General features: G+C 43.1%; 1 protein-coding gene across 7 annotated transcripts in view; it reads right to left on the reverse strand.

Moving 5' to 3' along the window:
* LOC118171631 (glypican-5-like) overlaps nucleotides 1-24524 on the reverse strand; it is a 411554-nt gene that overhangs the window by 63094 nt on the left and 323936 nt on the right. Inside the window, exon 9 of one of the 7 annotated variants that reach the window (XM_035334912.1) lies at nucleotides 1067-1188. The exons of the other annotated variants lie outside the window; for them this stretch is intronic. Within the exon in view, the coding sequence (XP_035190803.1) occupies nucleotides 1082-1188 (107 nt within the window). The 3' untranslated portion in view covers nucleotides 1067-1081. Of the gene's footprint in view, nucleotides 1-1066; nucleotides 1189-24524 lie in introns of those variants that run through there. 7 annotated transcript variants of the gene reach the window in all.

Consider the following 24524-nt stretch of genomic DNA (forward strand, 5'->3'; position numbering starts at 1 on the left):
TTAGTTGTTGTGTGAACTGTCCAGGATACTGTTTCTCAACTGCCAGGTCAGTAATGTTAGGCAAGAGAGCAGACAAAGCATTTAAAAGGTGACAGGATGGTGAAAATTGCTTTGCTACCTCCAATCAGCTTGGTCCCGGCACACCAAACACCTGCCTGGCACAGCCTCCTCTGTAAGCTATGCACTGCGACCAAGGAAGTAAATTTTATCGGTTTAACTGTGCAATCATTAAAAATATATGACTTCAAGAGCAAGAATAAAAAATGAAGGGGAGTCATAAAAAATATTGAGTTTGAATAAATGACTGGCAATCTGAAGAAGCTGCGAGATGCTGGTCTGGAAGAAATTGTCAGTGCCTTCTGTCAGGGCTGCAGGAAGATTGGATGCTTGGCTGATACTGTTCGTGGTGAGCAATGTGCAAGATGATCTAGACAATCTACCGAAGCAGGTAATCAGCTGGATAATTTAATATGATTTAAGGAAGGACAATTATGCATCTAATGGCTAACAGCAACGCAAAATACATCATGATTAAAGTTTTGCTGGAGGAAATAGAAAAGGCTAGAATACTTTGGGAATTGTAGTGCAGAGAAGAAAGCTTAGCATCATCTCAGTACATACAGCGTTTGGCAAGGGGGAACGAAAGAAAAGGCCACATAGCATAGTGCTAGGCTTAGTTTTGGTCAGCACAGCTGCAGTGCTAATTCCTCAGTTTAAGACATGTTTTTGTATTAGGAATAGTGAAAAAAAGCAAGTCCCACTACTGATTCAGAGACCTGTAAAAACAGTTCGAGGAGTTAAAGCACAGCAAGCCAAACAAGTAGGCAACTAGACAAGATTTCTTGAAAGCCCAGCACTACAGCTTCAGGATGCTGTTTCATTTCTATAAAAAGTTAAAAATATAAATTGATATATAAATATAGATGTATAGCTAAGTCTGGTGGGAAGTTTTTTGTTTCCTTAACTAAAATCAGATAAGGGCAGGCTTTGACTAAGTTCAGCATAGAATCCAAAATTATTCTTGGTGGAAGACATGGACCTTTCTCTGAAAAAGAGCTACTGCAGCCATTGCTTCAGTGCTTTAGAGTAGACAAAGGCCATTTACCAGGAGGAGAAGGCTTAGTGCATCAAGGGAAGGAGAATCTAGTACAGGTGCCATTTGACAGGAGGTAAGTGCATGAGACACACCTGCTGGGGCACCACACAGCTTTTTGTAAGGAAAGGTTTTGATTTAAACTTTTTGGGGTTTGATTATTCATTAACTTTATGGGGGTAGTTAAAACCTAAAAGCAGCACATCTTCCAACCAGCCGGGAGTATAAAACAAGCTCTGTGTTTGAAAAGGTGGATATGAAGTTTAAAATAGGTGCATAGAGGAAAGATCAGTGAATCTCTGTGAATACATTAAGAAATAGCCAGCGCTTGCTGAAAGTTCAGGCTGTGTTTTTTTTGGCTATAAAGCAGATCAGCCACGGAGCACTGGTTCCTGAGGGGCAAAAGCCTCTGCCCTGCAGCCCCTGTGCTGTCAGGGGGCAACCACAAGGCTGCAATGCAGGCAGAATGAAGGCCAGCACTGAGGGATGTGGATGGAGAGATCTGGCATCTCTCCTGCCAGCTGTGTGAGCTGAAACAAGCCACTTCACCCCTGTGCCTCACTTTCGTTATCTAGAAAAGGGAGATTATTGCCACTGAAGTACTCTGGCATTCTTGACCATCAAGTAAATTGAGGGGCCTTTTTTATTTTTTAAATAATAAGAATAAAAAATATACACTGTTTTTTTTTTTAGCACCTCTCCTGTCTTCCCACATGCAGAACATGTCAGTCAGAGCTTTCTTCTCCTACAGTGCATTATTTCCCAACTTTAATTTCTTAAATACATCAAAAAGTCAGGCAGGATGCAAGAGAAAAAGCAAGAGTAATATTCCTGTCCCAGAAAAACATAGAAACCAATTCTGGATGTTAAGATAGACCAAAATGTATATACAGCCATCTACTGCAAATGTAAGTTTAATTTCCTTAATCGTATGATTTATATAACAGCATTTTTACACATTCAAGGCCTCTCAGTGTTAACTAGTCCACTGGAAGATATTTTAAAACCAGAGATTTCAGAAAAAAAAAATATCCTGTAGAAAATAGAACAGGGCTTTTAGTGCTCTACTTGTGTCCAAATAACAAGACATATATCATTTTCTAATATTGTACTGCATATACTCGTTCTATCATTTAGAAGCATTAGGGCTGTTAACCTGTAAATGGCAGCTCCAGGGCCAGGCAATAAAAGTGCACTTAGAGCTATTTTAGCTCCACACGTAAGTAATTCAAGCTTTTAAATTATTAGAAAATGCACTAATTGTGACAAAATGGAGAGGTTTTTTCCACCGTTCATGTAACATACTGCAAAAGGAAGATGCTATTTCTCCAATCTGCCCCATGCACCCCCTTGCACTGAGAAACTCTTCTGGTTAGGGGGTCACTTTGCAGCAAAACAGACTGGACAAAGGCCCTCACACGAACACAGGGACAGTATAAGAGGGTGGCTTATTCCCCGTTCTTCATGTATAGCAGCCACAGCATGCAGACTCCTTTGTGATGATGCAACTCTTTCTACAAAGGGAATCATCTTCAGGTTAAATTATCAGAAGCACACCAAGGTGCACCATAATGTATATCTTCAGCTAACAGAACTAAGTGAATAAGACCAAATGCTTTCTTAGCTGATAATTGGATTACTTTGGTACAAAGAGCTAAACAAGGAAAATCCTGGTGGTGACTGTAGAGGTATAACCTCTCCCTACCAACCCCCTTGGCAGCACTCAAAACTCAAGCACTGGTAGAAGGCGCTGAGGTTTTGCCTGTGGTCAAAGCTCTGGAGTCCTCTTCCAAAATGTGTCAGCCTCAAAATCACACTTATGCAACAGAGATTTCTCTCTGCACGTTCTTCCAGCACTACATACAATGATTTCCAACCCTACTGAAAATGTCTTCAGCTTGCTGATAATTTAATTTCAAATGGCACAATGATGTGATGAGAAGTGTTCCCTGTCCCGAATTAATAGTAGATGCATCTTAAAAACAAACAAAGAGCAATTCTTTAAATAATTGCTCATTGATAGGACTGAAAATGGTTCTGGCACTAAAAACACAGCCCATCTGGCTACTGAGCAGATTGCCGAGCCCACACTATTAAAAAGTTTCTTGACCATTACAAAAGCCTTTTTTTTTTTTTTTTTTTTTAAACACATTGCAGTGCAATTATTTATCCCAAAAGGGTAGCATCAATTTAACAGAAAAACTGGCTAGAGATCCAGCATCGTTCTCAGTCACAGGGGCCTAGGCATCCTCCTCCACACTGGAAACCAGAAACCTCCTGGCAGCTGCAGGGTATTGGACCTCACAGATGTTACACACTGCTCTTGTGCTTCTGGGAGGGCAAATCCAGCACTCGCACTGCAGTCAGCTCCCCTCAGCCTCTTGTTAAGGGGCCTGATGGCCAGGCACTACATTTTGGCAACTCTGGCCTGGAGCATACATGCACTTCATTGCGGCGTTTCTTTTACGCTGTTACTTGTGATGTCCGTCCTAACTGGAATGAGAAAAAGCACCAGCCTTGGTTGAAGCTGTGATAACCAACCCATCCTACAGGGCTACTCCAGAGGTTTTGCATTTAGGAAGTCAAAAGAGCAAGACGAACGGTGTTGGCTACTACTCTGATTTGTGCTGTGAGTTCAGTCTTTTCCCCCTCAGGCTTTCTGACATTAAATGTATTTCTTCTGAATCAGCACAGTTGTCTGTCTAGTCTCTGGCTAGAAGTGCAGGCTGCAGGCAGAGCCTGGGACACATCACTAATCTGTTTACTCTCAGTGACTGTGATGGCCAATGTGAGCTTGCAGAGGCAAGGAAAAAGCATCCTCGTTCACTGGCAGTGATAAGGAAACAGGTCCCGATCAGCTGCACGCTCAAGCCTTGGCCACCGCATCCATTACACAGTCACATTCCTGAGCTGACACAATCCCCAGGAAAAAAAAAAAAAAAAGTAGCGTAAATCATGCAGGAGGGCAAATGTACTCTAGAAGGAAGCAAAAAACCTCATAACATTTCACAGATGCTTAAAATAAACTGAAGCCTCAGAATAGCAACAAATACAAGCAGCTTCAAAAGACTTTGAAAAGAGGAATTAAAACCTTTTCCCAAATACCAATTAGTACATCTGTTGTTACAAGACCTTTTGTACAGTACCAGCCTTAGAGAAGTCTAGCTTTATTGATACAGTATCTTCCCAAAGCAGTCATGTTTATTCAGAGTTTAAAAAGTAATGATTTTATCAGCTAAGTTTTTAGAGTGAGCTTTTACTGATGTTTAAAATCAGTGTATCATTTGGAACTGGCTTCACAGAGTTGGTCTGAGTGAATAAAAACCAACAAAAATGATAGCCCTATACAGCACGATTACATTCATTATCTCTGTATCTCTCTGATGTCAATTATCATAACTAAAAAAAAAAAAAAAAAAAAGAATCTGCCTTCAGATGCCAGAAGTTATCCAGTATCTGGAAAACAGATTATGTATTACAGTTTTAGCCCTACAACTTTAGAGAAGCTGCTCCATGCTAGAGAAACTCCACGGTAGAAGATTTATTCCACAGGCTGTTTTCATAAACTGCTCCTAAAGCCTAAAACCAAAGAACACGTTTCTGCCTGTTAGCAATCGGTAAACCTAATTAAGGAACAGAAATATTGCAAATCAACACACTTAATTTTAAAGCAAACACTAGACATATGCAAACGAGTAGTGCACCAAACAAGTGGCTGGACATCCTTTTTCTCTGTTCACATCTCATGAGCTCCACAAGAGAAACAGCTAGCAAGTCCCAGAAGGGAAACAAATCCTTGCCATCTGGGCATTACAAGCCTCTGCAGCTTCTTCTTCCCACTTCCCTAGAGAGCCAGTATTTTACAGAGGCCTGTACACAAACAGTTCTACTCTTGATAGCTTCAGCAGAAAAAACAAAACAAACAAAAAACCAACAACCATGGCATGGGCTAGCGCAGGGTGTCCAGAAAGGACAGAAGTCCTCTCTGAAGTCTCCCGTTCACTGAGAGACTTGTCTAGCGTGAATTGGCTGAAGATGTTCCTCCAGTACTTCGCGATACCCCCTTTCCTCCCAGCACAAATGGGAAAAGAGTCCTCGCCCCATGCAGCCCAAGGGGAGGCATCGCCTTGGGGCACAGCCCAGCCCTCAGCACAGCCAAGGTGACTGGTGGCTGCTCCGAAAGCTGTGTAATGACATGCAATGCCACATGTGGGGCTCACGGCAATGCCAGAGCTTAGACCACAGCTTGTTTAAAGATGTTTAAGAGGAAATCATTAAAAAAAAATCAACAACTAAAACAATGACTGAAAGGAAAAAGATGGGCTATGTATAATATAATTGAAGGGTGTATATAAAGGGAACAGTGATTTGTTTAGTCTGTTCTTTAAAGGACCCTTAAATAATGTAACATTGCTTACAACACATCAAGCCAAAGATAAGATTATTTTAGATTTATTTTGTGCTGTGGTTTTTGTTTTTAAACCATTGCAGGAAAAGAACAAATTGGTGTTTGTTAATGTTAGTTTTTGACAAAAAAAAAAAAAAAAAGCAATGTGAGACTGAAAATGGACTGGGAGTGGCCTAAAGAGACGAGCACCTGAAGGGACAGAGCTTCAGGAAACACCTGCCTGTGCCAGGAAAGGGGAAAACACAATGGCTATGAGTCCTGGCAAACCACGCAGCTCCTGGGCCTTGCCCTGCACTCGCACTTGGGCTGGCCCTCCGCACAGGCACCTGGTGAGCAGGGCTTGCTGTAGTGGGTTTATGTGGCAAGGTTTTGGTAGCAGGGGGCCATAGGGGTGGCTTCTGTGAGAAGGATCTAGAAGCTGCCCCATGTTTGGTAAGGGCTCCACTGCTGACCAGAACTGAGCCAATAAGTGATGTTGTTTGCGCCTCTGTGAGAGCAGATTTAAGATGGAAAAAAAAACACGCTGTGCCACACAGCAGCTGGGAGAGTGAGAGGAGTGAGGAACGGCCTTGCAGGCACCAAGGCTTGAACAACCTTTCAAGCACCAGTGAAGAAGGAGGGGGAGAGGTGCTCCAGGCACCGGAGCAGAAGTCCCCTGCGGCCTGTGGTGAGGACCATGGTGAAGCAGGATGTCCCCCTGCAGTCCATGGAGTACCACGGTGGAGCAGGGTTCCACGCTGCAGCCCGTGGAGGAGACCACGGTGGAGCAGGTGGACCTGCACCGACGGAGACTGCGGCCTGTGGAAGACCCCTGCTGGAGCAGATTCCGGGCCAGACCTGCAGCCCGTGGAGAGGAGCCCACGCAGGAGCAGGTGACCTGGCAGGAGCTGCTGCCCGTGGGGAACCCAGGTTGGAGCAGTGTGCTCCCGAGGGATGGACCCTGTGGTATGGACCCATATCTGGAGCAGTTCTTGAAGAGCTGCTGCCTGTGGGCAGCCCACATCAGATCAGTTCAGCAAGGACTGCATCCCGTGGGAGGGACCCCACAGCACAGGGGATGAGAATGACCGAGAAGGAGCGGCAGAGAAGAATTGCTACAGACTGACCATAACCCCCATTCCCCTGTTCCCCTGCGCCGCTTGGGAGGAGGAGGTGGAAGAGGGTGGATGGGGGGGGAAGGTGCTTTTGGTTTCTTTCCTTTGTTTCTCACTTCTCTAGCTTGTTAGTAATAGGCAATAAATCTTACTATCTCCCTATGCTGAGTCTGTTTTGCCCATCACAATCATTACTGCGCAATCTCCTTGTCCTTATCTCAACCCTTGAGCCCCTTTCATCATATTTTCTCCCTGTTCCTCTTTGAGGAGGGGGAGTGAGAGAGCGGTTGTGGTGGAGCTCGATCGCCCACCCGAGCAAAACCATCACACTTGCTCATGGGCGAAGTCAACTGTTGAAGATGTATGTACCGATCTGAGCCATGCTGCTGTTGGCAGTGGGAGAGGAAGGAGATCTGCCTTTACGCAGCCTTCTGGAGGGAACTCCCAAGCATGAGCAGAGGGTACCATGGCAGATTTCAGCATCTGCAATTGCCTGTGTTGGCCATGTTCTTCACCCTGAGCTGTCACGCTCTGTGTGTTTGGCTCTGGAATCTGAAGCTGCTGTTGGGATGGCTTCCAGAGTCGCTTTGGGCACGTTGCAGAATGTCTGTTAATCAGTTTCTTGCTCTAATAAAATGAGGGTTATGGTATTTGCTCACTGAATTATAGCCTGAAAAACCTTATGTGATGTATTTTACATACCTGATTTGAACAGCACAGTGATCTCTTAACTTGAAAGTGCTTCAGAGCACACAAATGGGCTATCTGGTCCTCTACTTGCAGCCTATTAGCAATATAAAGACCTCAAATGATGCAGAATAAAGACTGCTAATTCCTGTAACTAGCAGGGGCATGGCCAGGCTGTTAATTGGCAACAATCAAGTTATAGTTTCTAATGTGACATTCAGTGGAAGAGCCTATCTCCAATGAACATAATGCAGCAGATGACTTCTTTCACTCTAACTTCTGACGGTTACCAGAAGCACCGTGAAGGGAGAAGCACTGCAAGGAATTGAGTGCTTGATTTAGTGTCACAAGGCCAGAGAAAGGGTGGTGTGTGCTGACACTTCTTCATGGTCAATTTATGTCTTGAAACCTCAGAGCGATAGCTACTCCATGCAAGTGCAGATGCCTAGAAGGGATGCTGTTGTTTTTGCTCCATTCATTTTGCCTCGCAGCCTGAAATTTCCTGTCAGCTCTAGACAGGTCATTTCAAAGATGTCAGAGTCTGTGAAGGGTATCAGTACTTGCAGAGCCACATATTTTAGACTATCCAGCTTGTTTTCCTATGTCCAGGTCTAAACAGAAAGCATTTATGATAGATTCTCTGCCTTGAAGCTCAGAGTAAAACATCTAAAGAAAAAGGAAAAACTGAAATCCATAGAAGAAATTAAGCCACTGCCTTTTTTTTTTTCCACATCTCCAGAGAGAAACCAGTCACACATTACAAACTACATTCGAACTCCTGACGTGAAGCTGGCACGAAGTGCCAAACAAGATTATGTAAGCTACAGAACGCAACACAAACCAGTTGTTCTCCCCCTAAAACTTCAGAACAATGTCATCATATGCCAAATATATATCTTAAATTACAAGGTCTGGACCAGATGTGGTTTCAGTTGTGCAAGCCCTACCAATTTGCTTCACTCAAAAACTTGACCTAAAACATGTATTTCCATTGAAGTTTGTTTTGTGGAATTCAAAGTAACACTTCGTAGTGGGTTTATATGGCAAGGTTTTGGTAGCAGGGGGCCATAGGGGTGGCTTCTGTGAGAAGGACCTAGAAGCAGCTACACAGCAGCTGGGAGAGTGAGAGGAGTGAGGAACAGCCTTGCAGGCACCAAGGACAGTGAAGAAGGAGGGGGAGAGGTGCTCCAGGCACCGGAGCAGAAGTCCCCTGCGGCCTGTTGTGAGGACCATGGTGAAGCAGGATGTCCCCCTGCAGCCCATGGAGTGCCACGGTGGAGCAGGGTTCCACGCTGCAGCCCGTGGAGGAGACCACGGTGGAGCAGGTGGACCTGCACTGACAGACACTACAGCCTGTGGAGGACCCCTGCTGGAGCAGATTCCGGGCCAGACCTGCAGCCCGTGGAGAGGAGCCCACGCAGGAGCAGGTGACCTGGCAGGAGCTGCTGCCCGTGGGGAACCCAGGTTGGAGCAGTTTGCTCCTGAGGGATGGACCCTGTGGTACGGACCCGTATCTGGAGCAGTTCTGGAAGAGCTGCTGCCGGTGGGCAGCCCACACCAGATCAGTTCAGCAAGGACTGCATCCCGTGGGAGGGACCCCACAGCACAGGGGACAAGAGTGACCAAGGAGGAGTGGCGGAAAAGAAGCGCCATAGACTGACCATAACTCCCATTCCCCCACATCACTGGAGGGGAGGAGATGGAAGAGGGTGGATGGGGGGGAAGGTGCCTTTTTTTTTTTTTTCCTCTCCTTTGTTTCTGACTTCTCTAGCTTGTTAGTAATAGGCAATCAATCTTACTATCTCCCTATGCTGAGTCTGTTTTGCCTGTCACAATAATTGTTGAGTGATCTCCCCATCCTCATCTCAACCCTTGAGCCCTTTGCATCATATTTTCTCCCCCTTTCCCTTTGAGAAGGGGGAGTGAGAGATTAGTTGTGGTGGAGCTCAGCTACCCACCTGCGTAAAACCACCACACACTTATATACTGACACAATACTGGAAACATCACGCTGTTCTGTTGCTCCTTTGGATTTCCAGAGCATTTAACACTGTGAATGGAGAAGAGGAGGCTCAGGGCTGACCTTATTGCACTCTACAGGTACCTGAAAGGAGGCTGTAGCGAGGTGGGGGTTGGTCTATTTTCCCACGTGCCTGGTGACAGGACGAGGGGGAATGGGCTAAAGTTGCGCTAGGGGAGGTTTAGGTTGGATATTAGGAAGAACTTCTTTACTGAACGGGTTGTTAGACACTGGAACAGGCTGCCCAGGGAAGTGGTTGAGTCACCATCCCTGGAGGTCTTCAAAAGACGTTTAGATGTAGAGCTTAGGGATATGGTTTAGTGGAAGATTTGTTAGCGTTAGGTCAGAGGTTGGACTCGGTGATCTTGGAGGTCTCTTCCAACCTAGACTATTCTGTGTGATTCTGTGAATGCTGTGCTGAAAGCAGATAGCAGGCTAGGTCCCAGCCCCTGGACTGATTTCCATGGAGAATGTTCCCCTCTGCCTGAAGCTCCACAAGACTGAGGCACATGTTTAAATTCCTGGTTCACCTTCCCAGCTTTGTTTCAGCCCTCCTTACTGACTGAACTCTGAAATGGGCACAGCTGGTCATTCTGCTCCCTTTATCACCTTTCCTCCAGTGTTACTCTTCCCTTGCTAAAGCTCCAGTGATCGGCAGCACACAGCGGGCAGCCAAGGATCTGGAGACCTGGCTGCATAGCCAGTCCTGGCAGTGGGAGGTATAAACCCCATACTCTGACCCCCTTTGGCTCCTCATCACTTCAGCCTGGCTTGCCTGCAAGGAAGGGCTGGCCCCCAGGTGACCCTGCAGTTCTTTGCCTTACTGGACCCTGGCACGGTTGCATCTTCTGGACAGAATGGCAACACAGCTCTTGAAGAACTGGGAAGAGTTCATATAGTCAACATCTGGCAGCAGTTGCCAAAACAAACACAGCATAGAAATATTTGTAAAATGGCTGAGGAACAATATGGATAATGTGGCATAATACTATAAACAGAGAAGCATACTAATCAAGGAACAATAAAGCTTTTAATTATATTTTAGAGAAACTCACTTAAAACCAATGCAAAACAATTCATGCAGGATGGCTGACCTAATTCCCACTGACTGTCTCTTCCAGTTCTCCAGCTGTAAAATTAAGAAAACAAGTCTTGGGGGCATAATGAGGAAAAACAGATGAAAGGCTAGAGAGTTCCAATCCAGCTGTAATGGATACAATGCAAGTAGGTGGGCTGGAGAAGACTATCCAAGGAACACAAAGTTTTGTTTGTTTAGAAGGAAATACCACAAAGATCAGGAGAAGACTTTCAAAACCAGCCATCAGGCACACAAGTGCAGATTTACTAGTGAAGTCAAAAGCACTTCCGCTCACTCTCAACTTTACTCCTCAGTTATGCCCATCTTCTGCGATATACTCAGTGCTACACCGGTCCTTCCTTTCGGCTGGGCTGTGCCCAGCCTGGCACACTGAATCTTCGGCAGCCCATGAACAAGGAGCACACCTACGCTGCCTATGCATGTATGAGGCCATGATCGGGGCACTCACTAGACACTGTGAGAATTGCACTGGTGAGAAGGTCCCTAAGGAAGCACAACAGATTAAATGGCAGTGCTGGTGCCTTAAAAAAAAGTTCAAAATGGGTTTTCAACTCAAAACTCAGGATAACGCTAGTTATACAACACTATCAGAGTCAAAGCTGTAACTGTATGTTTAGATGTTACCAAAATGAAGCTCTCTGTGTGAGCAAAACAGACTTCTCCCCTTGGTTCTCCATTTCCTAGTGGTTTTGCCTACTTCTACTACAGAGACCTCAAGGATCTCTCTTCCACAAAGCTCTTAATAATACACCCTATTTCCCAATCATTGAAATACTTGAGAAGTGGGATTTCTTTTCAGACTATGGTCAAATTTCTTCTGCTTCCTTGTACCCATCACAGTCTCCCCCTCCTTGCCCTTGCCCCCCAGGATTTCCCATGGTTGTCAAGAGTAGATGTATTTTGGTTACTCCTGGTTGCTGCTGTTTTATTGTACCATTTTTCTCAAGTCTGCTATACTCCATTCCTGTCGTCACTGAACAGAAACAGCCTTCTTAAGAGAACAAAAACATTTTGCTTTTAAGGCCATTATGCTTTATCACAGTAAGTGTATTTAAACCATAAACTACATAATTCACAGCAATTTGGTTACAAGGGAGAAGAAAGAAATCGCATTACTGACAGATTCCTAGGCTTACTTCTTTTATATCCGTTTTGTGAAAATCAGGGCCTTTTTCATACAAGAGTGTTGTTTTTTTGTTTGTTTGTTTGTTGTTGTTATGTTTCAGGAGAAGAAAGCTGGTTGTTGCTGTGGGGGAAGGGGATGGAAATGTGCTTTTTTTTGTACTACAAACAGGAGGACTATGCCAGCTCTCTAGGAATTATGAAATAAATCCATTAGTTCCAGTGATGGACTCTACACTATGCCAACTCCAGATACTGCTTTTTAAGAGAAACTCAAGAGGTACACTTCATAAGCTGATGGAAAGCCCAGGAGGGAATTCCACAGAAGCCCCCACAAGGAGCACATGGGCTTGGAGAGCAGGGGGAAGGTGAGCATGGAGCATCAGGGAGAGGCAAAGTAACAAGTCAGCTTCAGGGTCAAACAAGGAAAGCCAAAGCATTCAGCAAGAGGCCCAGCCCCAGCAGTTCCAACCATGTCTGAGGGCCCAGGAAGGGGGTTCCAGGGCCCACAGCCAGGGCAGGTGGGATGGGTCCCAGGCCAGGCCGCACAGAGCACTTAGTAAGGGCTGCTGGTGCCTGCGTGGTCCCGAGAAGCAGCTGTCCTACTGAGAGAAGTCGTAGAATTCATGTGAGCAGATCGTGGCTCTGCAGGGGCTCACAGACAGCCAGGATCCCACAGAAGACTGGCAGCACCAGGGGATAGGAGTTCACTCTGGATGTGACTGGAGAAAAAGACCACCCCAAGTGAACATCAGGAGTAAGCAGAACATCTGCAAACAACGGAGAAGAGGATGGTAAGTTCATTCTGGCAATCAAGGACTGTAAGTGTGAGATACCGAAGGCCACCTGAGGCTCGATAAATATAGGAAAACACATGGCAAAAACGTTCTGCAGCTGTGTATGTAAAAAGAGAACAGTAAAACAGAAGAGGAGCTGTGATACTGCTGACAGGGATGAAAAAAAGATAATCTAGATCACAACTAAATAAATGTGTTACTTCAGTTTTAAATCAGGATGAAAGTACTGGAGAGGGGAGAAAATTTAAGAGCACTACTGAGAATGAGGATAGGGAAAAGAAGCCATCTCAGGTAAAAGCAGAACTCCAAGAGTCCCAAGGCACTAGGGCTATGTGAAAATTAATCTTCAGGGGAAAACTCTGAAAACCTACGTAACTGCAGGAGAGCATCACATAGTGAGGACTGACAACTCCATCAGATGGATCTAGATACCAGAAAAGCAGGAAATAATAAACATAGTACCTGTGCTTAGGAGTGAAACTGAAGGGGAGACAGGCAGCTGAAGGCCATCAGCTGCCTTCAGGGTGCTTGCAGGGTTGGAGCCTGTTTTGCAGCTGTGAACGTCAGATGAGGAAGTGAACAGAAAATGCTTCTGAAGTTAACACAGATATATCAAAGGCAGATCCTTTCTTTGATGATAAAAAGATCTATTCTAACTGGATCTAGAAACCAACATTTGGTATGATGCCAAATTTGGTATTACTAATCAAGATAGGAAAAAAAAAAAAAGGACACACATACAGGAATTTAAAAAGGGATAAAGATAGGTTGAAAGGTGGGGAACAATAGTTAACACGGTAGGGGAGGACTATTGGGTACTGGACTAAAGGAAAAGCTCCCCAAGGTCTCAGTATCAGTTTTCATTAAATAATCTGGACTCTGAACCTAGCACTTAATGACCTGGAGGCAGAAGACACTGTCAGTACAACGAAGCATCAGAACCCTCAAACTAGATGATCTCAAAAATACGAGTGAGAGTAGGGTGGAAATAGAATACCAAGTTTTAATAAAATAAGAGATGCATGGATGAATTTCTGCTATGAGGTGGACGGGTCATCAGCTCTAAGTACCACCAACAAAAAAAAGACTGGTAAATGAGATGGTCACAGAACAAAAGAGTTCATACAGGAAAGGAAAGCTCATATTATAGAAGGAAACTAAAGAACAGCTCACATAACCTGCCATAAAGTTTGTATTGAAAAGGGGTGAGACTTTCTTTACGCAAAGGTCAAGAGACAAGGACAAGGGGGGAAAAACACAATGGAAAGGCCAGTGCTGGAACAAGATGACTGGCAAAGCCAGCTGAGAACAGATTTTGGAAGAACTGGAAAAAGGTGAGTCAAAGTTCCAGCACTGGACAGTGAGATTTTCAGGCTGAGGTAAGATTCTCCTCTTTTCAGTTGTGAATCCCCCAAACAAAAGGCTAAATGGTAGTTTATATTTAGAAAGCTACAGAAAGATCTTATATACTCGTAAGTACAGGGTATTTGAATTACAGGCCAGCGACACAGTAAATACCCTAAGTTACGTACAAAACCTCTCATAAGAGTGGGGGTCCTGGATCCAGTCACTGCTCCAAGAAGCTCTCTGCCACAGGAGGATAACCACTGTCACATCCCACTGTATGCAGACCACGTTGCTTTGGGGCATATTTAGGTTTTTCCCTGTACAACATGCCCTGGAAGCAATATGGTGCAAAAATAAACACGGGGTTATGGGGTGACTCTGGAATTGAACTTGCTCTGTCAATGACCAATGCTGGACTTTCTAACAAAACGACGTTAGAAAATATTGTTGCCCAGATAGAATGCAGAAGAACATTCTAATGCTGGGAGAGAAGATAAGCTCCATGGAGAGAAGCTGAATTAATTTTATTGTACTGCACAGAAAGCTACACAAGGGATGCTATTATACAAAAGAATTATTCCTTATCTAATTTGTGCACACCCGAAGGATTGTGTCCAGTGCCTGCAGACAACATGTCCAGGTATAACATTAACACACTATCCAAGAAGCACACCTTATACCATGCTGAAATGGAGTACATTTTCACTGGGGCCATAATTCCACTAGAGAATCCACTTTTATAGAGAAATCAATTTTTCACTTTCATAGCCATGTTTAAGTATTGTGATAGCCTTTATGATAGTTTGCTCAATATTAAAAATACAACATCAAATATGACAGAGCAATAAATATGACACTTGACACTTATGAACAAGCAGGGAGGTGTTGTTTTTTTTTTTTTTGATGAACTGATCCACTGCAGCTCATTTTATGGGGCTGACTACCTGGCAATGCTGCTTTTCTCTTTGCATATTTTTTTCCCTTTCATACGCTTACCAGTGTTAATTTTGTTCTTGGTTGCTGTCGGGTGTCTTAGAGAAGAGAGAAGAAAAGCAAGGAGGGGCAGGATGATTCGTTATTGCATCTGGCACTCTAGGGACAGTTTGGCAACTCCTTTTAATTAAAAAAGTGTTACTTTTTAAAGTTTGAGAAATCTGAGCTGGTAATATGCAGCTGGGAAAGCAAACATCAGTTCAGCTGATAAGCACATGTCGAAGACGGGTGAAAGGAGGAAATGAAATAGAATCCCACATGAATGCAAACGTGCAAAATGGCTGGGGTGTGTGCGTGTGTGTGAGCACACAGTGACAGGCCAGCAAGGGCCGCAGATCCATGAGAATCTGTAAAATGCACTCCTCAGAAAGCTGGCTAGGAGGCAGAGGAACAGGTGATTTGGAGGCATCACCTGATTTCTGATAGGACATCACCCGATACCACACCACACTGGATTTTTGGTAGCGTTCTCACTGCGACAGAAGGAAACACTATGAAAATCTGGTAGGATGCAAGAGAAAGCGCAGAACGACGCTTCTTCTCCTTGTGGCCTTGCTCTCTCCACAAGCCACTGCGACCAGCTCTCTGGGCACCTGCACTGTGCACTGGTAAGATCCATGTGGTGTGCCCACTGCACACTAATAAGGTATTATTTCTCTTCTCAAATTACTATCACATAAACAAAATGACCCCGAGTACTGTTATTGTGAGCTAGCCCAAGCCCTGAGGAGCTCAGGCCTCTGCCCTAATCACTCCCTGGTGCCCATGCCCCACACTTGGCCGTGGCGGGTTTTGATGCCATTGGAACCAGCAGGGCCTGAGACGGGGGAGCCGGCACCAAACACTGGAGGGTGAGGGGTTTCCTTCCATTACCCACCGCCAGGCTTCACAAACTGGAACCTTTCAGACTGAGGGAGAGGATGGTGTCTGGAGGATGTTGCAAAGATATTTCTGATTGGCAACGAAGGCTTGCAAAGAATTAGCAGGGAATTAGGCTCAAATAGAGTTACTGTGACCGAATGTGGTCCTACGTGTGATCTGGTTGCAGCACTTCCAGGAAGCGGTGCCTGATGAGCACGGAGGTCAGCCCAGCCAGGGAACATGAGTCTGTGCACAGCCAGCAAAGAGGCAGCAGGCGCTGCCTGCAGAGCTGCTGCCAAGGGAGATCTGAACAGCCAGGAGCAGCGCTTCCACGGGGATGCACGACAGCATGGACCAGCCTCACTGCAGGAGCGGTACCGGGACACTGGCCATCTTATTCCTGTCCCGAGCCCCAGCGGAACACATTATTTTCTACCAATAAAAATGCCAATATCTAAATCACGAGGCACTGAGCTTCTGAGGCACAGCCAGAAAACCAGTAGTTAACTTTTATCCTCATAAGCAATACTGAGGGAATGTTAATAAAGAACAGAGAGCAACAGCTTAAAGTTTCGCAGCCAAACTACGAGCCTTTTACTTCTGCAGCATTCCTCTGCCCTCCCCATGCCCATTTCTCTGCAGCAATCACTGTCCCACTGCCTCCAGCCAGCTCTCCCGAGGAGGATCTGCCCCTGCAGAGCACCTGCTCCAGCACCGCACCGATGGGAGGCTTCTGACATCTGAACACACACTGGGATCACAGAAATGCCCAAGAATTTTGGGGAAAACTAAGGGATTTCCAATACCACATAGATTCTCGGACTCTAGAAATTGTGAGAAGGGATCAATGTACTAAGCTTTTTGTGAGGGAAAATTTATATATATATATATATATATATATATAAAACCACAACAAACTCAAGCTCTTTATTCCCTAAAAATTAATGAAATTAAAACTATGCTGATATTTATTCCCATAGCACAAAAAAAGAACATATAGAATGAGAAAATACACTAAATTTTAAACATTTCTAAGCAGTTACACCATCTTAAATTGAGGCTGTTCACATATTATTGTCTTTAATTTTTTTTTTTTTTATATATTTCACTAAATCTGACTGTTTCATTTCTCAGTCAGAATTGCTAATCGGGAAGATGTGATACAATCTGCTAAATCTCAAGAGTGCTAAGATATGAAGGGCCTTTAGCAGTGGTAACAGGTAATTAAGTTTGTTATGATTTTCTATATATTCTGCAGCAGAAAATCTGATTGTTCTTTTGGCAAGGGGCCATGTCTGCTTGCCTTCAAAGATGGCCTGTTCTAAATTTTCAAAGAAATATTATTTAAAGTTGGAGGTAATTTTATTTTAATATAGCGCATAATACCAATGTGTGTTCTTCATTACATGTACCAATTAATTTTTTGCTAATGTACTACTGTACTCAAAACTTGTGTGATATTTTAATACATACTCAAAAGAAAGATGAAAACACTGACAGCAGGTATGTAGCTGAAGTTACCCAAGATGACAGGTCCTGGGGAGCTGCATTAACATCTTGGCATGCTAATAGTCTGCAATTTTTGACAGACTGTAGTAAAGGGAAGATTTGGCTTTGAAAAAGAAGCAAACTTAGCAGATATTTTTCTTGTTATTAGTATTTCTCACAAATATCCATGAGAAATGACGAGAAGCAATGTCTGTGGGAGTTCTCCACAGATTTCTTATTAGTTACCAGGTGAAGGAGCATGTTATTTGGGGAAGGAATGTGTTCTGGGGCTCCACTCTTTTCCAGTGGAGGTAAAAATGTAAACCCTTTATTATACTGTTTGCGAACAGTTCAACACTGAATTAGACCTACCCTGTGGGTCTAAAAAATGCATTTTGTGTTTAATACCCCTAGCTTCTCTATGGAGCTCATCTGAAACTCTTATTAGTCAGCTCAAAGATGATGTATGTAATTAAACAGAAATATAACCCCCCCAATAGCCTGGATAGTTTCAAACACTATTCAAAAATAAAGCCATCCTCAGTACAATTAATCCACAGATGCAGATGCACACACATCTGGTTCTGGCCATGAGAACGGATCATTTTCTCCCTCAAGAAACTGTCAAAACTGAAGCCCTCAAGAAACCCCTAACCACATGCATCTCCCCACTTCCTGGGATTTACGCCTAACATTATTTTACAAGCTATTAGATCAAACAGGAAACAAAGATGACTGCAGCTATGTAGCTATTTTACTGTGCACACAGCTGTTTTACCAACTACACCATACTACAAGTATCTGATAGATTCTCATGTAGAGGCCTTGTTAATTTATATGCACAACTTGGATTTCTGGCAAACAGTTCCTATTGTCTATTCTGAAATGATACTTTTGTTTTGGTTGGTTGCAGTATTTGTGTCTCTACATCTAACATATACATTAACAGTAAGTCAAAATATCACCCCAGTGTAATTTTAATCTGTAGTTTTTTAATTCCATCACATTTTTGTATGTTTTCATTAAAAGAGTATTCACATAATGTATGACTTAATAATCAAATCAAAGCTATCCATAACTTATGACAACTAGTTATCCTTAACACTGAGTAACATACCTGCATTACCTTAACCTAGGGAAGAACGTAAAGAATATTAAAATGGTATCTCCAAGAAAAAGGTGTGCTGATTCATCAGCTATTCCATTACCACATACCGTCTGAGAGTTTAGCAGTCACACATTTCATGATGGGCGTCTTAAGGCATTAACACTGGGCACTTTTCTATAAGTTCTTTTCAGGACAAATCTCCTTAAGCTCATAATATCTTAACACCTTCCAAGAACAAAAGCCTTACATTCTAAGACGGCAGTGTTCATGTGGTCTGTCTATAACACGGTTATGATAACCAAGAATTATACAAGACCCCAAGAGAAAACAGATTACACATCTGCTTATTTTGCAAACTGAAGGTATAGAGACATGCTCTTGCAGGCAGTTGTGAGCTTATCCTGCCATGCTTCACACCAACTCACACAGGCATTACTGGGGTTTAACACAGCTGTGACTGCACGCTATTAAGCCTTGCTGAGGGCTGTGATCACTAATGCCACGCTAGTGAGGCTGTGTGGGAGCAGAGTACAGGGACAGCGAGCTCACATCTGCTTTCTGAGGGCATGCTTGCCGACATACCCTGGATCTCTGATCTTGCAAACTATTCCTCACAGCACTTACCCCTTGTCCTTGCTATGCTGGCAGACTTGCCCAAGGAGCTGATGTACAACATCCATGCTGAGATTTGCCTTGCAGCTCAGAGAAGGGCAGATACATGGCCTGCTGCTGCAAATGAAAGAGGCCACTCCCAAAGAAGAGATTAGCAGGGGAAAGCCTTTTGTCTCAGAAGTTAATTGATGACCACATCCCAAATCTCACTAATCAATGACATGTGTGATGCATGAATAAAATAAAAGCAGAGAACCTGAACACTTGCTAGGGAAGATTTATTTATTTATTATTATTTACTGTCTAAACTTGTTAGCATTTATCTAGTTTCAAACAGCTATGACCAGTATAGAAAAGGGATCATTGCAAAGATTTAACACTAAGGCTCTTCCAGGGAAACATATCAAAAGTAATCCTCACAAAAATCAATGCACATAACTGCAAAAAAAAAAGAAGCCCTAAGCAAAGGAAGAAGCCCTAAGAAGACCTAAGCAAAGATATGCCTGTTCCAATGTTCAAGCCTTATTCGTAGCATCAGTAAAATATAAAGCAGGATTCTGTTTTTCAATAGTCTGCTGCTCTTTAAAAATTACAGTATTAAAGTAGTGTGTAGAATAGATAAGTCTGCTTAAAAAGAACACATATAAGAGACTGATTACATAAAATAGAAGTATTGGTGGATTACACTGCACTCATCAATACCAGCACAACGTACAGGATTTGAAATCAATGGTTTGATTTTTAAAAAGATGCAGGGAGTTTGCACATGGCTAGTCACAAGTATTATACTTTACATAAATGCTTTACAAATGGTGACAGAGTAATTATAGTACTGGGAAATGGCTACTATCTCTCTGCTCTGCATTTTATAGACTAAATAGAAATTTCATGCATATTGGATACACTTGTGTTAGTTCAATTCATTTTTTCAATATCCTTTTATCAGGTAAGAATAATATAGATTCTAAATTACTATTCAAATGTTACCTCTATTTTATCATGAGTTACATTTTTAATAAAATGCAACTTTACTTGAAGCATACAAAATGTTTGCATAACCTGTGGAAGAAAATTGTCCTCCAGGAATTTATAATTTTCTTATTTCTTACAAGACCTTCTTTTGGTATTTTGTGCAGACTGATGGTTTTTAGTGCATTTATACCGATATAATAATATTTTCTGCAGTTGCGTATTTGTTTCTTTAAAGATTAGGCTTCTTTATAGTTTGCAATATATTTTCATATAGTTTGCAAAAATGTTTGTGATTTATATGCAGTTTAAAAATTTCATTTCAATTCTACTTTGATACAATACACTTCCAATTTTTGTTGTGACGCAGATTATGCAAATTTTCTTGACAAAGAGTACGCACACTGATTTTAAAGTAGGAAGTTCAGCTGACAGTACTTAGGCTTCTGCATTAAATCAAAAGAACTGTGATTTTTTACTCTCATGGCTGGACATGGATGTCTCGTTTTTTTGGGAGATTAATGGGGAGACTCCCACCGGGCACTCCCTGGTGATGCATTTGGGTATGATACCGAACCACTGTTGTGTCCCCATTAGTGTCACGCACCTGTTTCATTTACTGACAAGCTGTCAAGATCTGTTGAAATGTCACAGGACCTTGGAATATGATTAAAGCGCTTTTTTTTGATTAAGCTCTTTCTAGTTCACGATATCCATGCGGCATTTATGTCAAGCGAGTCAAAGTGTTCTAACACTCTGGAGACAGTAGCTTCCTGCCGCGCCGGGTAGCACTGCACAGCCAGCAGTCACTGGGGACAAGAGTTGTTCACCCTCAGCCCCTGCCTTCAGAGGGATCTGACATGCTGCTCACAAGCGCAGGAGCCCCCTCCAAGCACGAAAGAAGCTAGCAGGAAGCACGCTTTTCCAGGAAACCCCCACATTCCCCATCTCACCGGATCAGGAGGCCTCAGGGGACACCACACACCAGGGAGTGTTTCCAGGGGCACAAGCGTGTGCGTGTGCGTGTTTGAGGAAAGAGAGAGGTCCCTGAGGACATGCGGGTGCACTGGCCGGCCTTGGACAGGTGGGATTCCTGCGAAGCTGCCTGCTTTCCTGACTGGGTAACACTGTGCACACCCAGCGCTGCCGGGAGCAATGTAATGCCTGTGGTGGTGCCCATCAGCTGGGCTGCTCTGCAACTGCCTGGAGAGGGTTCTACATTCAAGCTGAAAGTGATTTGAAGGCATTGCTACACCCACAAGCCCTTGTTGATGCCCAGTTTTTCCTCAGCTGTGGAAAAACTGTCCCAGGCAGAGCCCAGCCCCATTTCATGCCTCAGATGACACCCAGAGGGCCGTGGAGGCAGACCTGTGCTCACCACCACAAGGACGGTGGTGGCCCTGTACTGGTGCCACTGGGGACAGCTGGGGTAGGCAGCAGCAGCCTTGCCTGCAGCCTGGACAAACGGACAGCCTTAGGAGAGCTGAACGGGAATGCTGTGTGCCCCCGGCCAAGGGGAGGAGCAGCGGAGCAGAAAACCATCCCTCAGGGGGAAGGCAAGAGACTTACAGATCAATTCCCCCACCTAGGTCCACTGGAAGGAACACAAGCTCAGCAGCTACCTACCAGAGCACCACGTAGAACCGAGTATGTTCTGCACACCACAGGCTCAAAAAAATGCAGGCCCTGAGGTTTTACTAAAAAAAAATGAAGAGGTCTATGAAAAGAAACAGACAAAATCTAACTTTCAGTGAACCTGAGCGGTTGGTCGCTTTCAAAAATAATCATTTTCAAAATGTGTGAATGTAATTTGAATATTTCAATTCCCAGGACTATTATGCAAAGCCTTTTTATGATGAGTGATAAAAATGTTCCAGCTTGGCTACAATTATACTGAACTGTTTTAAGGGGATTCTGTAGCTAAACTTGAAGTGGGACAGCATCCCAGTTTTGACAGTGGGCTTCAGTAGCAATAGCTGATTTTGAGATGCTGCCATGAGCTCTGTAAATTATATAAACCAGGATATGAGCAAAAGACAGTGTCACTTCACCAAAACTCTTTAACACTGCCATTTGCTGTGTGTTGGCACAGGCCAGGCCTCATCGTTGCCCTTCATCCTGAGCAGGAATTTTCCAGGCAGCCTCTCAGGCACAAGCACTGCTACGGGGGGACACCGATGCACAGCAACACCCTTCAGTCGTTGCTCAAATTTTGATCTTTTTAAGTCAAAGCCAACATTCCCAGTCATAATTAGTGGGTCAGAATTAGGCCAAACTCCCACATCTCAGTGTAATTTTACTATTTTTTTTCCTTTATTCCTTCTCCTGATTTCTATAATATAATGCTTTTAAATCAAGAAGACTTTTTCTGTCTGGAAATATCAAAATTATTAGACAGCTTTAAAAACTCTGAATATTTTTTTGTAGGTAGCAAAATATTCCAGCTTGAATCTGTATTTTCTCTTTTGTATTAAAAAAAAAAATCCCCTCAAATTAATGTTCTTCCAATTGCATATGTAACCAAATGTTTCTGTTTTGGAAAATGATACCTTTTCGATCTTTTTAAGGATGAAAACTGCATTTCCCCCATCAGCTCTAATGCTTCCATTGTGTAGGAGATTTATCCTGATAGAGTTTAGCCCTGGGCGCTGTGCCTCCCCTAGCACGTTCAGGTTACTGCTAATGCTCTTTGTGCTGGCTTTAGTCGTAACAGAGTACAGCATGTGCTGCAGCAGTATACATATTTAAACAGGCTGTTCCCTTACAAGCACATGTTCAAAAGATTTTATCTAATCAAATTTTAAATAGGAAATTACTTGTCTGACTTCACATCAGAAAGCTATTCCTTTCCCTACTGCTCGAGATTGGATTATTAGGACTTCACTACTAAACGGTCAGCAGTGTGTCTGAATCACTAGTCTTAATTTTGGGCTATAAATATCAGATGATGATTTATTACTTGGCAGTTTCAATACTGCAATGGCAAACTCTCTTTAATCTCTTTAATTTGAGATGAATGGCAAACAGTTTTGAAAGCTGAGAATTTCTGAGGTTCTCTGTACAAACAACGGATAAGCCTTGGCTATGCACGATGTGGAATCTCACCCTCTTAATCAATTTATTTCAATGTCCCTACTTCCGAGGGATACAAAGGATTATTCAATCCCCATGCTGATATAATCTTGCCTATCTTTGAATTAACTGCTAACTGTAGGCAACAATTCAATGGTAAATGGGCTGTAACTGGGATTTTGAGAATGTTTAATGATTTTTGCAGCTAAATTGAATGACATTTGAAAGAATAGTTATTACCCTCATGTGCTGTCTGGAGCATCACTTTGACATACATGCTTTGTCTAGACTCCAGGTAAGAATTTACAATCTGCACAGTGCTGGAAATCATTCTATCTGCTTGTTCAAAAGAAGTATTTGCTCACTAGAACGTACAGTTATTGCTTTCACCTTTTCCAAAATGCTAATTGTGTTTCTTCTAAACAGTACCAGACTTCTGGGTCTCACCCATGTCTGGGGAGTGCTGCTACCCTGGTATCCCAGGTAGATAAACCATGTTTAGATCAAGAATGCACATCCTCTCAGAATGCACTAAAATAGGGAATGAACTTAAGTCTCACTGAAAAGAAGACTAATTTGCAGTGATTGACAGAAGTATTTATTTAGGAGATAAACCTAATGAGTCAGAAGATACCTCAACAGGTAAAGAAAAAAAGTCTCTTAATTTCAAAATATTATTTAATCAAATTCAAAGTTTGGTTGGCTCCTTATGGACATTTTATTTCAGAGGTATTTCAAAGCTGGCTTAACAAACTATTAGACATTCAGAGAAGAACAAGCACAATAGGGGGGCTAAGAGACTGATTAAAGAAGGAAGGCTAAACAATGTTAGAAAAACTGCATATTCCTCAAAGACAAGAAGAAAACGAGAGAGAAACTTCTTTCTGATTGTGATATTCAGGAACCTGAACTAGAAGTAGAAATGTTATTCAGAAAAAAGAAACACCCTTCTGATAGGAATATGCATAAGGGACAATTAATTCAATGAGGCAAATGGAGAAACTAGACCAAAACCAGCATTATAAGAAGTGCTGTAGGATCCTGTATCCAGCTGGCTTTCCATCACTGCCAGCTATGATGAAGATCCTCAGTAATCCAAAATTTAGAGACCTCACCCTGTTTGCACAGATTCACTCTCCATACTCCAGGATGTTCTATAGAAACAATTAGGTATCTACCTTCATTTTTCTGCAGTTCCTGGGTTTGGAATTAGCAGACAGCATTATGGCCTCCTTCAATCCGCACAATATCTGAATATGCCTGTGAAAGGTATTGACTGCCCTGTCTGTTCTGGAAAGTGTTAAATTTCAGGGAAATACTACTTGACTGCTATCAGGATAGATGGGCAGAAATAAATACTCTTAAATCCAGGAAACCAGAGACATTGTGGGGTAAATCAGATGCAAAATCACCTACTGAAGATCAATATGTCTAATCTTTGAACTCTTTTCAAGGAAGGTATTTAACTACGTGCAAGATCTTCAGCTGGTTTAAGTTATTATATGTACCTTGATCTCAAGGCAGCCAGAACTAGCCTCATAAATTCATGATCCTGTTCATACGTCACATACTTCAGCCTGAAGTTCTCTTTTCTTAGAGTAAAATGAATATAGTGCACAGTGCAAATGTACTGCGAACTCTCTGTTACTATGAAACTAAACTGTGCTTTCTTTCAAGGTGTTATTTTGATCCTAAATTTCTCAGCTGGTACGTTCTGATGGCATATCTGTTGGCTTCAGGCACCGCAGCACTCT

This window comes from Oxyura jamaicensis, chromosome 9 (assembly GCF_011077185.1).
Source record: "Oxyura jamaicensis isolate SHBP4307 breed ruddy duck chromosome 9, BPBGC_Ojam_1.0, whole genome shotgun sequence".
NCBI lineage: Eukaryota > Metazoa > Chordata > Aves > Anseriformes > Anatidae > Oxyura > Oxyura jamaicensis.